A 15,602-nucleotide genomic window follows, 5' to 3' on the forward strand; every position below is an offset into this window, starting at 1 on the left:
CCTGTATGACATACATCGGTATCCACTCTTTTTTAAACTGTGTCAGAAATGATGCACTCCAGATATTAAAATACAGGTGTAATGAACTCAAAATGGCAGCTCACAGTTCAGCAGCTTATTACTCACATGTATAGGCACAGTCATGGTTCAACATTCCCACTAGATTTCATAAGTCTGATAGCAATTTTGTTGAGTACTTTAAGTTAATAATTAGTTTTATATAATTAATTGATGCACTACTACAGAATTTTCTAGGGAAGATAAATTACTAAAATACACAATTATAGTTACAAATATTCAACTCCATGTAAAGCGTGACAAAGCTCAAAATCTCAAAATCTGAAAATTATTCCAATGCAAGTTAGGAGCATCTTTCAGAGAAATTCATGAGATTCAATATTTTAGAATCATTTACATAAAAATACTTTATGCTAAACCAACTTGAAAATGCTTAAATATAAAAAATACTCTTAAAATTATAATTAAAAATTAAGATCAGTTCCATATAAAAAAGCAGTGGTTGAAAAAGATGCTTACATTCAAACTCTTGCAGGTCTTATTTCATCACACAAGTTACACGTTGCTAACTCAAATATTTTTTTCCACCAGAGATTTTATGACCCTAACTGCAATTTTGGTAACAATTTTCACTTGTGAAATAAAAATAGTTTGAACAAGGAAACCTATGATGAGACCATGATTTCTTAAACAGATTTTGAATAGCAACAGAAAGTTGGGAGACTAAGAGAAACAAGGCTCAACATTACTTTTTTTGTGTACAGTGAGCAGTTTTCTTATCTTCTATGACTTTGTGTTTGTAAAGTATGGGAAAACAAACAGGTGTTCTTTTGGATTCTATGCACTCATATATTTGACTCAGTAATTAAGTCAGTATCACAGTATTTTCTTCTTTTGGTGTGTTTCTGAAGTATTTTTCCTTTTGGAATGGCAGTTCATTTTGCAATTTAGTTGCATTAGTATGTCTAATGCAGTATGATATCTTTTGATTTTCCAGCTCCATGTACTAACTTACCAGCAGTGTGAGCACAGTCATTTACACTGTTGTAGGATTTTTCATGAGCATGCTGTGGCAGGCTGTTCACATCATCAGCATCTAGAGCTTCTGCAGTGTCATCTTTTCCACCACCTGATATATTTAATGGTATGCTTCCTGGATGTTTAGCTGGTTTGATTTTTTGCTTTACTGGAAAATCATTTACTGAAATAGACCTCTTCCTACTTATCTTAGTAGGGCTATGCGGCTCACAGAAACTCACATCATGTAGGTCCATGCTTGTAGAAGAGTCTTTGCAACAAACTTCAGGAGGATTTTGTGATTCCTTTGGTACTTGTATCTGTACTTCATTTTTATTTGAATTACATGATGAAAAGAAGTCTTCATAAGAAGCGTCTTCAGTGCAATAAGACTTGCTGTAAGTAGTAATTGCTTGCAAGAACCCCATAGAGTCTGATGCACTCAGTTCTGAGGTAGCCAGCTTCAAACTTGGTAATGTTTGTAGTTTCTTCCTCTTCTTGTCTTCAAGAACAGAATCATTTCTGTCAACAGGGAAGCTTTTATCCAGTGAATATTCATTTAAGTCTCCACTATTCATAGGCAAATTAGAGAGACTGTCAGTCAAAGCAGGAACAGTACTTAACTGGACTATTTTTTTGGAAGGAGTAATATGACCAAAGCCCTCAAGAAGAGAACTTTCATTTGCAATTGAAGTAGTCTTGCTCTTGTTCTTTTGATTTTTCTTTGGAAAATTTAAATGTTTTTTTCCTAAAGACAATCTGTCATCCAAAGTGGGCTGTATAATCTGTTTCTTTGTTAAACTTCTCGTACGTCGTTTTGGTGTTAATCTCTTCTCCTCATTGCCATGTGATGGAGAGTTCACTGATGTGCTCATGGACACGTGAATATCAGTCCAAGCATCACAGGCATGTTCTGCTATCTCTGTTCTCTGTCTCTTTAATGGCTCAGTTCTCCAAAGATAACCACAACTGGAGTTCAAGCAGTCTTCCATTTGTTCTTCTGCAAAACAAAAAAAGTGGCAATATAAATGTATTGAACAAACCAGAAAGAGTATCAATTTCTTAGTGAAATATATATGGAATTCCTGAACTGGAAAAAAAATAATTAGCCACTTCTCCAGATATTATATGGCAAGTCAACAAAAACTGAACAGAAAATGGATTAGAAACAAAGTACATTCTAGGCTGACAAAAACCTACAGTTCTAGTTATTGTATCCCCTAACCTGGTCATAAGCACCCACAAGTCCCATTCTGCTTTCTTGAAATAAGGCAACAGAACAACTTGTTATTTCTCTTGCATTTGTAGAGAAAGCAAGATTATATGCTGATAAAGTTAGCTTTAATAACAGTGGCAACTCAATAATAATTTTTCTACCACATCATTAGTACCACCTTGAAGATTTTGCAGTTAAGATGGATTTAAATACAACACCATACTATCATGCTGCATGCATTAAAGCCATGTATTAAACATAATAAGAATGTGGATAGACTTATTTGTTGTAGCTATTCTTATGAAATTAATTTGTGTTAGGTGTTGCACAGAATCTATTCATAACTCTTCACAATAAATTCCTACAAAACAAGCTAATGTATGATTAATCTCAACATACATTTTTAAAAATCCTGTTGTTCTGCAAGATGATTGCAATAGAAGTTTTTGCTAAAATATCTGTTTAGTGCAACATCACAGAATACTCATTCTTTAAGTTCTTGATGTTATTTGCTTACTAGATATAGATAATATTTTTAAACATATAGTGTAACTAACTATATTAAGAAAAATAAATCTCTAAAAATAGATAAATTTCACATGGTATGATCAGTCTCTCATACTGATAACTGACAAAGTCAGCTTCAATCCTCAAATTAACCTGGCTTCTTGAACTTTCTAAACCTTTATTAACCAATCTCATATATCTCTTAGACACAAACATAGAGGATACTGCCACAGAGCACTGGAGATGGAAGCTATACTGAATGCTGTAATGGGAATTAGTGGTCTGCTCTTAATGTAAAATTACATTGTGCAGTTGCAAAGCTGAACAGACATATGCAAGGAAAGCTCTCAAATTACAATGTTCTACCTCATCAGCACATAACTAATCTACCAAAGTAAAAGAGTTTGCTGGCAGAGCCATGCTACTTCCAGTATTCAACTATCACTTCTCACTAATATTGCATGAAAACATAACAAGCTGTCGTAGGCTGCAAGATATTCACTGTGTTCTTAGGTAAACCAACGTGACAGACCTCCTGTATCATGTCAATAAAATATAACACCTCAAAATAGCATGTGGTATAGCTTACTATTGAGGGAGAATGGAGAGCAGGCAAACTGCTCTAGTGGCCCTTATTACAAATTCTCAAGACTTCCTTCTCACTTTTCTCCTGAGATCAAGGCCAGCATCTGACTTGAGCTCTTTGCCCCTGCGGCTGACAGATGAGGTCTGAAGCATAAACTTGTTGCATACATAATCAATACTATTAAATGTTCACTGATGTAACTCAACAGACTCACAATCTCCTCTCTTAGGCCCTCCTAATACACCAAAACACAGGAACAAACTCCTAATTTATGTGAATAATTTTATGAAGTTCTTACCTTGCTGACAAATTATTTTAATCCATCTTAAACCATAAAACATTAAAAAAGCTGATTTATTTTTACTTGTGTTATTTCTTCAAACTTGACCACTTAATCTGAAAAACACATTAGACTAACTTTCAAATTCATGTTTTTCAACTGAAAATTTGGAAGACATTTCAGTTCTTTGAGGTCTTATCCTCATTCAGATCTCTTTTAAGCTTCCCACATCACACTCTTTGGTGTGCACTCTGTGTTCTATATATGATCACTGTTAAGAGCAGAGAAGATTGATACCGTGTAGGACAAAAAGTTATTAATAGGGAATGGTATGAGTAGAGAGGAGGAAGTGAGCCAAGCAATATAGCTGTAAGACAGAGCATTCACCTAGTGGTATTCCTCATGCTCCATTTTTCTTGACTTCTTAGTACAACATACTTTATTTAGTAAGGAAAAACGAAGATAATTCAACTTTAAATATACAAGATTGAGAAAATAGATGCAGTTCTCATTTCAGTACACCATACTTTCCAAAGTAAGATATAAAGGCCATGTTTTATTTTTAATTTCTGTAAATATATTAAGTAGTGATAGTTACCAGGTAGCAGCTCATCTTCTGAATTAGTTAAGATACAAGTAGAAAGTGGGCAGTCTCCTGGTGAGGTACTTGGAAGTGTTTGAGTCATCTGTGAACCTAGGAGTACAAAAAAAACTATTATATATTTGTAAGCATTTTTTCTAGGTAAGTCAGCAGCACATTTTTCTGAATGTATAGAATATTGTAAAACTATTTAGAAATTATTACTGATATTTTTAAAGCCTGTTGAGGCATTTTACTAAAGAATCTGTGAAGTCTTGCAATTGGCAATCATGTCTTAATACAGCAGAAATGCTTTTAATATTTGAAGGTTTACCTTAAAATTTGGAGAGAAAATAAATACAAGCCTCACTAAAATAAACTGAGATTTAATTTTTCATCCATTTGTATTACTGTTTCTTTACTTTCACAATTGTTTTTGAAATTAGAAATTGACAGTATAGGTGACATGCACATCTTAAAACTTCAAATACTACAGATGCTGCCCCACCAAAAGATGTTCCACATTCAACATTTTTTATAGTAATTGGCAAAACCTACTGACTTAGACCTTACTATTTTCTCAGTAAGGCAATGCAAACACTAAAAAAATCTGAAAACTACAATCTAGATATAATTCATTAGAATATCCATTTCAAAATTGACTAGATTTATTTGATTAGGTTATTCACATTTGTTTATTTTTTAAGTTCTGTTCTTCAGTACCTGAAGATATCAGTTCTGGGGTCCTTTTTAAAGTGTTGATATGGGAGATAAGGAAATAAGATTTAGAGTTTCACTGTCAAGTTTAAGCAAGAGGTGATAATATCAATTTACATGGCTAGAAAGTCTAGCTTAAACATTAGTCCTCTTGAGTAGCCTAGTGATAAAAAATTATTTGGCAACCACTGTGTTCCAAACATGCAATCAAGAAAAAAATTCTAAAGGTGAGAGCATTGGTGCATGAAAAAGTCAGCAATAAAACCAGCAGCCATTTGTGCATACTCATAACTAAATAAAATTCAGCTTCTTACCAGTAGGAGAAAGATTCTCTCTTTTTTCCTCCATATCCTTTATTCTTCTTTCCATTTCATTGCATTGATCTTTTATCTTATTAACAGGGCTGTATATAAGTGAACCATTGTCTTCAAATAATAAAACTGGTACATCTGTATCTGCACAAAGAAATTGTATTTATATATTAGTATTTGAATGCTGTAACAGTCTGAGATGAAGCTTCTAGTTTCTTTCTTAAAAAAAAAAAAAAACTTGGCAAGAAAAAGTTTTCTTAGATCAAGATCATTACAGATGCCTTAACACAACAGAACTGCAAAGAACCCAGTAAAAATGACATCAACTTAATTTCTCATGGTAAGATGCAAAAAGCTCACAAAAACCCAACCAACAAACACCAAAACCCCAACAAGTGCTTTAAAAAAACTTTGCATCTTAGCAAAAAATATTCTTACCAGCATTAACTGCTGTCTTTTGTAGAGCTAACTCTTTAGCCATTTGGTTCAGTCTTCTTTGAAGCTTTTTATTATTTTGTGGAGTTTTTTCAACATAGTCTTTTGGCTGCATACATTTGTGCTACAAGACAGACAAAACTCTTAAGTATATGTACAAAACTGCCAAAATAATGACATCTCCTATTTTGCCTACCACTTTGTCACAGTATTCATTATTGGGACTTATGCTGCTTATCACCTCCTTTAGAGTGACAAATAATCACAGAAATTAGCATTTTGCAAAGTAAACTTTAATATTAAGTAAGAAAGAACGTAACAGACCTTTTTTTTGCTTGCACTAAAGATTTAAAGGTAGTTTTAAAAAATATTTGTTGCAAATCTGTAAAACATAAGCCACATAGTAGTGTTTTTTTGATTAGTCATCATTATATAATTTGAATTTAGATCTTAATATTTTTAATTACCAATACAAAAACTTGATTTGTAGTATACTTTCTTCACATGATCACAGCAATAGACTGTCTTTAAACTCTTACTCAGATGGACAGATAGAGTTTACAGAATGTTCTGAAAATAGTTCAAATGCTTGAGGTCAAAAAGTCAAGTTCAAATTTTAAAGTTTTTTATTCTAGGCCCATTTAAAAAAAAACACATACTTTTTTGATTGGTAGTAGAAATCCTTCATTAGTGTCTACTGCAGGAAATAGGGATTCATCAACATGGGCTCCAGTTTCTCGGCACCTGTACAGTAAATTAGAGAAGGTTTGGTGGGTTTTTATTCTCTTGTTTTTGTTTGAAGAACGAGAACCTTTATTGCAAAAAGAGCTGTCTAAGCCCTGCAATAATGAAACACCAACCCTTTCTAAGTAAGTAACTTTAAGGTAAGTACTGTAACATTACCCCTTCCCCCCTGCCATCTATTACATGCCAAATATATGATCCAAATTTTTGTGCCAATGATGCCTTCCAAATTGTTGTTCAGGAAGGGCAAGATTCCCACTGATGTTATTTTCCACACCTTTCCAAACTGCAGGACTGTGCTTGCAGCAGCTGCTTGTATGGCTCTGGTGACACCTAGCGATGGAAGCGCTACACGGTGTGAGCCTGCACAGTTACAGCCTCATCCTTACTCGGCTTGGAATGGACGACAGAGACAAACCACTGCAAGTATTTGTCAAACTCACCGAATTTACAGTTCTCAGGAGCATCAAAGAGAGAGATTCACCAGCTGGACTTCAGTGACTGTTATTAAATTCTGGATAATAATCAGCACAGATGTAGACTACATGAAATGTTACATTAATTCAGAGATTTCAATGATTCAGAGAAGCAAAACAGAAGAAAATTTTAGTATTAAATCTAGGAATCTTTTACTTTGCAGACAAATCTTAATGTAGATGATTTATACAACTTATTTGTGGGATGAGTTATCCTGCTAAGAAAACACAGGAAGAGCTTCACAATTACGCATTTGATGAGGAATTAAGTGCGCCTAATTTGGGCAGATTGTAGCTATTCCATTTTATATGGGGTTTTGTTCCTGGATTTTGATGTTTTTTTAGACTGCTCACTTAAGTATTTGTGTTGAAGAAGCAGTAAAAAACACTTTCTCAGTGATCCCAAAGCTGTCACTCATTTTGCATTACACTAAATTTTTTTACATGACAGCAAGTCCATGACTTTTGTTTGCTATTTTTGAAGTTAGACACATCTATCATTCTTAGAAGGAAAAAAAAAGTAAAAGCAAACAAAAGTTTTAAAATTTAAAATAACTTTACTCTGCAGTTATAAATATAAATCTTCCTGATTTTAAATTTTCATCCTTAAGAGTTGTCTTCTCAAATTACTTCCTAAACTCAAATAGATGCTCATGTTATAGAGCAGAAGTTTCCAATAAAAGTTTGAGGCAAATCATGGGAAAGAGCAATAGAAATCAAGTAAGAATTCAACAAGGCAATGATCACTAAATACTGCACAAACCCTTCAAATGTTTCAGGTTTTTATGGAGAAAACTAAGTATTACAGCACTTTTCAGCTCATTGGACATATTCCTCTGAGAGGCTCAAGCACTGCTCAGGGGAAGGCAACACTGGGGTACAAGTCTAATAGGCTGGAAGTATGGGTTTGCCAGCTGTTAAATGTGAGGGTATTTTCCACAAAGAGGAAGAATCAGGAAATGCTGGACTAATTGTTCATTACTTGCTTACTTGTCTGGTATTTTCAGAGCTCCAATATCAAAAAAGTAGCATCCAGATTGAATATCATATACTGCAGCACCCTGCAGTACCCTCCAATATAAAGATTCCCAAGAGCATGTAAGAACATAGAAACAAAGACAAACATTCCCAGTTTACTGAGTTCCACAGATTTCTGGTTGTCAGATGGTTAGAGGCAACACTATACTTGGGTTTTGATAAAATGAAATGTTTAATTGCTTCAGCAATTTTTTTATCCCATGTAAATCTTTGCTCACTATGATTTTGCAACAAGGAATTCTATAGCCCAACCTGGTGTTATTAAAACCCATAATTTACTGGTTTTTCTGAATCTGTCTCCACGTGTATTAATGTAATGCTTTCCAGCTTTTCTACTGAAAAGGAAAATATAGATTCATTTCCTATTCAGCCTCTCTACACAAACCTTTGCGTTCACAGTAGTCTCCCATCCTCACTCCTTTCCCAGACTGAAGCATTCCTGTCTCTTCAATCACATCTTGCAAGAAAATGATTTTATAACTTCAGTCAAGCTCATTGCCATCCTCTGGCAACATTCCAAATATAACCATGATAAAATGCTGTCAATTCCACTTTATGAAGTTTTATGTTCTATTCAATTTGATTTTTGACTACTGCTGAGGTAACAATACTATGAAAATGTCTACTGCAAGTACCAAAATGCAATGATCATCTTTCTGATATGCTTAAGAGGACTGCTTTAAACAGCCTTCTTGACACCAGAAAGAATTTTATTCCCTTCTGTCTTAGCTTCTTAACAGAATTTTTTCCATTTTAAGTAGACTCCTTTTTAAATTTAACCATTGTCATAGAATTTCTTGGGTTTGGTGTTCCAGTATGAACACTTATACTATAGACATACTTATGAAAAGGTTCTCTGACATAGTTTGAACGGCAATCCATAAACCAATTAAGAGCAAACAATAACAAACATACTTGGTTTTGCACTGCACTCCTACAAGAGTCACCAACCCCCAGTCTACACCAGAAAGTTGATACGTACTAGTACCTTGCTGAGCTAACATTTCACAGCTCTCTGACCATTTTGAGAATATTCCACTTGTTACTGAATGAAGCAGCTAGTTAATTGAACCAGCTTTTGTAGCAATGCTAAAACTTCAACTCATAGGAACTCTGCATGATTTGCCTACACAAATTATCAGGTTTAAACTAAGTTTCCATTCACACAGGACCATAATTTTACGGGTACATATTATTCAGTCCTTCTTATTTACATTGTTGCAGGGTTCAATAAACTATTTTCTATCTTCTGCCTACCAGTGTCTGAGACACAGATGTACTAGATGTGGTAATGTAGTCAGGCACTCTGGTTCTCTTATTACAAAAACAAAAATTTTGTATGTATACTAGTACAGGCTCATTTTAATTTTGTACTGCCTGTGCCTCATTTGAATAACCCCATGAACAGTAGGAATATTCATTACTATCTCTTATACAAGTTTCAGTGCTCTTGACCTATATTTTGCCCAAGGATATGATATTCTCATGAATTCTGCTTACAGTATACACCAATCTAAGCTGTATGTTCTTCTGTACCCTTTGGCATTTACTTTAAACTAAAGAGCAGAAGAAAAAGATTAAAGAGAAGTTCAATCATAATTCACAGCTTGGGTCCTCCTCTGCAATAAAATACATCTATTTTAGATGACTCCCCAAGTTCCAACAAACTTCATCTTCTAAGTCGTGTACCACGACCTTGCTTTGGTCAGAAAATTATAACAGGAAAGCTTAAAGGACACCAGGAAGATGCTAGTCTTCTCTTTTCTACCAAACAACCTGTTTTCCCTCTAGATGCTTTCTCTTGTCCTCGTCCGTTGTTGCTGTTATCCAACAAAAGTTAATGTTTCTCGAGGCTTTTACACCTGGATTTCAAAACCCCATGATGTCCCCTACGGTATCACATATCCAGTTATTTCTATGCCTCAGCTTTCCACAGTGTTCATCCACACAATGCCTTCCAGTAGTGCAGAGGAGACTCTTGTGATGGAACTGCTATCACAGAAAGAATATTTCTGTATGACATGTCCTAGACTCTCCTCTGTAAGGCACTCTCATTCTTCCATTGCTGTTGGTACTGATCTGGACTTTTATGAGATCCTTTTTACTACAGCACATCCAAATCATCAGTCATTTATAGTTCATGTGACTAAGATTTCAAAATCTGTATTTATACACTTAATCACCTGAACAGCATATTCAATTTTACAACAGTATTGAAATCATCACCACTGTCACATATTCAAATAGCACCAGGTCCTTGAAAGACATTTTCAATAAATAAAATTTTGCATCACCCTCATTCTCAGGAACTTGAGGTATTTCTTTGGTGTTAAAGCTAGCTGGGTTGTGTGACTGTAACTTTATCTGACATGCTTTAAAAAAAAAAAAGAAAGAAAACCCCTGTGTCTGCAGATCTACATGACTTTCTTCTTTGGCTAGTGGACTTGCATCACAAGTTTCCAGGCTGTACTGGCCTACATTTAGGTGTCTGTAGGGCATAGATTTGCCCTCCCTCCTTGTGCCCACCTTTTTTCAAAAAAACAAGCCCAAAATATTTGCACTTGGACTATTACCTCTCCATGCATATGAAAACTGGTACAGGTAAGGTCCTCTTTACTTGATTTATATTCTAATTTCCATCATCACACTGATTTATCAATTGGAGTCTTTGACACATGCATATTCATAAACTGTGTTTTTACCCTTCATCTGAAATCTTAGGCCTCATAAGCACTTTGCAAATTCAGAGAAGCGGCTATGGACTAGCAAATGCTAAACGACTGGTTGCACAGACGAAATTTTTCTTCAATTTTTTAAAAAATAAATTTAATTTTTTCCATATGGTAGAAGAGACTCTTCATGAAGTTTTGTTCTGAACTTGCCAAATATCTTAAAAACCAGAATACATATGGATCTTTTTCTTTTTTGCTAGGATTTATTCTGTTTACAGGATTTAACTACAGAAACAGTACAATGCCCTTGATGAAATGTGCTTTTACATATGAAAATGGGAGAATTGTATTCAGTGTAAGTATGGCCTTCACTGTCTATACATGCCACCTGAGAGCACAGGAGTAGAACTGTTAACAAATGTACTAGGAAACTACTTCACCACATTTGTTTTTTAAGAGTTTACATTTTACCTTTTTGTGTAAATCACATGCTTTATAACAGGAATAATGTCACAGAAAAGTTTTCTTTTACTCACAGATTGATCACTATTTCAAGTACATTAATAAAATGGTTTCTATATTCAAGTTTTTCAATTTAAAAATGCTAGAAATTTATTATTAATAAAATATTATCTCTGAAATAGGCCACATTCATTATAACCACAAGTACTCACTTTTCCACCCAAAGTACAGAAACTATTTTTACACCCATGTTCTGCGCTTTCTTCCATGTAGTCAAACGTCCATCTTTGAAGACTACATGGGTGACATGCTTGTTCAAAGTTTTTGAAACCTGCAGAAATACACAGAGAGCTCATATTAAAGTCTGATAACTGGAAAATGCTAATGACACCAGCTAGTGTAGCCCATTTCTAGTGTATACACAACTAGCGTAAAAATTTATTCTAAACATTAGGTTAAGGACCTTTTTGATCTTTCCCAACTTCACAAGAAGCCTCAAGCAATCAAAACTCCAGTCTCATTAGGCAAGCTAATGCAGGCTACAGGGATGGAATAGCCCTTTCTTTTCAGCCTCCTCTAGGTTACCATTTTCAGCTCCCTACTCTAGATGTATCACTAATTTTGCAACATTTTAATTTATATAGCGCAACATAATTTCTTATGCAATAGCCAGGGTAGAAAGTAGATGCCACTATCCAAAGAAATAACAAAACATCTCAGGCAAAAGAACTCAAGCTTAAAGCGAACCTCACTTTTTAAACTAATTTTTTATCAATAAAAATCACTTTTAGTTTTGAGGGAAAGGCTGTTTACAAACAAAACTTATATGGGAATGCTTTAAAAATGAGAAATACAGAAAATTAAGTCAGCACAGGTGATCAAATTTTCAATTATCAGCCTCCATTGGCAAGCGATGTTTCCAGTTCTAGATACTCCATTTTTCACAAACAAGGTTTCCTTGGGAGACCAAAAACCCCACACAGAACTGCTTGCTCAGTTGTGATTGCTGAGGTGGTTACATCAATAGAACTCTTATTTTACTGCAGCATCTCCCCAGCCAAACAGAAATAGCTCTATAACTTTCTGTTGTGCCCTCAGTTGCATCATTATACTTTGCCTACAACATGCTGGGTCTGTATTTAGCTTTAAGAAAACTATTTAGCTTTTCCAAACATTGCTGGTGGCAAGCTGATTATGACTTCTAAGAAGAAAAAACCCCATTATATTTCAGTATCTAGGTATAAAACAATCCATTAGTCTCTTATAGAATAAATTATTACTCCAAATGCAATTGCTTACTCACTTCTGCCAGTATCTGGCTCACAGCCCATGTCCTAAGGGTGATTGATGTAGCTCTGCCTCCAAATTATGGAGGAGCACCACCTTACACCTCCCTCTCACCTTTCCCACCTCCTCCCCTAGCCCTGTGTGTCTTCTGCTGCTCAGCTGAACTTTGAGATGTCAGAACCAACAATCTAGCAAAAAACTAATTTAGAATTTAATTTCCTGACACAGTGAACCAAGCCAGCTTAGTACCACGTGCTCAGTCAATAACAGGGAAGTGCCTGGAATAGGGAAGGGGCATGACCATCCCTATTTAGTCATAGGGATATACTAAATAGACTCATCTGTATCATCTGCGCGCACCATATTTGGTTATTTTGACCCAATTGAAGAATTTTGAAGCCTTATGTTTCTGCCATATTTTCTGTGAGAAAAAAGTCTCACATCATAAAACTAGAATTACACAGGTCTGACAGTACATCATAGAAATATTTATTTTACTCATGTTATTTATTGAGAGTTGTGTTTGCTTTAATAACAAAACCAGTTACCCTTACTGTTTTGTCACACTCACTCAGCTTACTTCATACAGAAAGAGAGGATTTGGGGAGAGCAATAAGATTTCCTAAATTACAGTAGACATCTACACATGCCCATTTTAAATAGCACTGGGAGTCCACACAAGTATTTTTTTAGAATAAAAAAAAATCTGGGCTATAAAAATCTCCATTAACCAATGACAATGTGCTACAAGGGAAGATGCCAGTTTGACTTTGGTCTCTGGTTGAAATGTTACAGCTGGCAATAAAACACCTTTTGCACCTACAAGTCAACTATATCTGGTACGGGAAAAAAAATCATTGAGACATATACCGAAACTCTTAAGATGTATTTTTACTAGCACTTTTTGGAACTGATACAAATTTGGGGAGAGTGAATGGAAGAATAAAATGTCATGGTACTTGGGTTAGGAAACATTGTACTAAGAACAGAGCAGCTGTTTACAAGTTGATGAAAACAAAACAAAGTAAGATAAATACTTGTAAACCACAGGTTTTCAAGACTTAGATTTGCTTTGCCCACAGTCTGTGGCAAGCCCAATACTTCTCACGAGAAGCATGATATCACATTAATATGTAAAGAGGTCTGTAGATGTAGAAAGGCTTTAAATGCATTTCCCATCTGTCAGTAGCAAGAACATTACAGCACACTGGTCTATTCTCAGGTCTCTGATTTCCTGCTTTCTTGCCCTTTAAAAACTCATACTAAAAAGAAATATATGTGACAAGTAGAACAAGCAAGCTAATTTATAATTAAGATCTTTCCTATTCCATTTATTTTGAAATAGTCCTCTTACTTTTGCTCCCATATCAAGAAGCTGCTGTTCGAAGGTTTTTGAGTAATTTTCTGTTCTGTTAGACGACCAAACTTCTACAAAGGCAGAAACACCTGGATCAGAAGACAGAAAACAACAACTAATGAAGTATATACCATGGTAAAACTGGTTAAACTGCCTTTCCAATAGAAATTTATTTTATACAAATTGCATTCAGTTGCAAATACAGCTTTTAGTAAACTGAGTGTCAGACTTTAGCAGCAAATTTTTTTTAGTGTATTTATGTCCCCTAAATTAATTGTAATAGAAATAACTTAGAAGTCTGACATTAGCTAACTTTCTACTTCATCTATTTAAAACACACTACCAGCTTAACAAGCAATACATTATCTTTACATGACTGCTCACCCTTACCATTATTTAATCACTTTTAATCTTCAGATTAGTTAAAAATTTGAAAACCAGTTGATACAACACAACTTCCAGAACAAAATGTCATCACCACAATAGAATTACTCCTTGCCCAAACTCCCAGCAAATTTTGCAGAAATATTACTTAACAGTTTCCAATTTACTTCAATTTTCATTTTATTTATATTGAAAGACCCAAAATCACATACATATAACAGAGGCTAATAAAGTCTCATATCAGGTGCCATATGCAACTTGAGATATTGAGATTTAATTAACTTGCTTCATTAAGCAGATTAATAAACTCTTCAAGGAATCAAGTCAGCCTTGCTTGAGAATATCTTCAAGCAACCAGCCAAAGACAGAACTACTGAAAAGTAGGGATAAACAAATAAAACTCATAACAATCCCTTCATTAATTTTACATAGTACAGGCACCAAAGTCACCTACAGTTCCGCTGGCCATGCCACTTTCCCATATCGAATGGCAAATCAGGAAAATTCCAAAAACTTGAGAAATGGCAGTTCACCAAAAACAACTTCAGGCAAAGGCCAGACAAGTCTAAGAACTCAGGAATAAAACCAAGAATTTAATTTTGAAAGGGTCATCCTTAGCAAATATTGCTTAGTTATCTTAGCTACTAAGATAATTAAGCATGTCCTTCTGATTAATTATTATGTAGTCTCATCTGTCTTCTTTCTAAATGAAAACCAGAATAATGCTCCAGTTATTCATAACAACAGAAGTACTCTTATAAAGATTAAAGTATTTTTACAATTACTAGAAATATTTTTGAAATACAAGAGAAATGTGAAACAAAGCACTTCCTCATGCAAAGCACTGGGAAAAATCTTATTATCAGTACTATGAATTCAGATATAAATGGGAATTTAAGACAAGTCTACTCCAATGTGCTTTTAACTGTGTTCATTTTGCTACCAGACTGGGGCAGATATTGCCAGAGTTGCTTTCTTCCTTGATAGTTCAGTTGTGAAAAAAAATGCACTTGAATTTGAAAAGATTCCTCTTATATCAAATATTTTATAACTTTCATAGCTAAAATTCTCGTGGAAAAACACATCGGAACATTTCAGTATAGGTCTGGAACTAACTAGGAACTTAAAGGGATGCTACTTAAAACTCCATGCGCTTGCAGTAGGATCAAAGGTGTATTTTACATACATAATAATTAGTCAGTTTTAGCTAATCAAATATATTCCAGCAAACGGCAAAGCTTTTTGCAGTTTTTGTACAGTGGATGAAAAGGAAAATGAGGAAGTGCTTTGCGCCTTTTTAAACTCGAAGATCTCTGAGTAGAGATCGGTTCTTGTAAACGCCAGCCTTAGAAGTTCTCAGAGAAGGCGGTGATCGCAGAGGAAACCGGCCATGAGAGGGCAACGTTAGCGAGGCAGAAATTTTGATACGCAGAAGAAAGCCACGACTGACCGGAGCAGAAAGAAGGTTCGGCGAGCAGTGCCCCACCGGGGAGCACCCTGCAGTGCCACACGAGC

At 34.9% G+C, this 15,602-nt stretch overlaps 1 protein-coding gene across 3 annotated transcripts in view; it reads right to left on the reverse strand.

Moving 5' to 3' along the window:
* The window catches only part of MCPH1 (microcephalin 1), a 118,206-nt gene extending 104,411 nt beyond the window's left edge, over nucleotides 1–13,795 (reverse strand). The window contains exons 1-7 of one of the 3 annotated variants that reach the window (XM_031061417.1): nucleotides 13,701–13,795; nucleotides 11,272–11,390; nucleotides 6,327–6,411; nucleotides 5,671–5,791; nucleotides 5,236–5,376; nucleotides 4,223–4,318; nucleotides 1,034–2,035 (exon numbers count right to left, since the gene is read on the reverse strand). In XM_031061417.1, coding sequence (XP_030917277.1) covers nucleotides 1,034–2,035; nucleotides 4,223–4,318; nucleotides 5,236–5,376; nucleotides 5,671–5,791; nucleotides 6,327–6,411; nucleotides 11,272–11,390; nucleotides 13,701–13,712 — 1,576 coding nt within the window. In that variant the 5' untranslated portion in view covers nucleotides 13,713–13,795. Of the gene's footprint in view, nucleotides 1–1,033; nucleotides 2,036–4,222; nucleotides 4,319–5,235; nucleotides 5,377–5,670; nucleotides 5,792–6,326; nucleotides 6,412–6,854; nucleotides 6,953–11,271; nucleotides 11,391–13,700 lie in introns of those variants that run through there. The other 2 variants (XM_031061419.1, XM_031061418.1) reach the window with 2 other exon arrangements.
* Nucleotides 13,796–15,602: the final 1,807 nt, after the last annotated feature.

Source organism: Geospiza fortis, unplaced genomic scaffold (assembly GCF_000277835.1).
Source record: "Geospiza fortis unplaced genomic scaffold, GeoFor_1.0 scaffold56, whole genome shotgun sequence".
NCBI classification, from domain to species: domain Eukaryota; kingdom Metazoa; phylum Chordata; class Aves; order Passeriformes; family Thraupidae; genus Geospiza; species Geospiza fortis.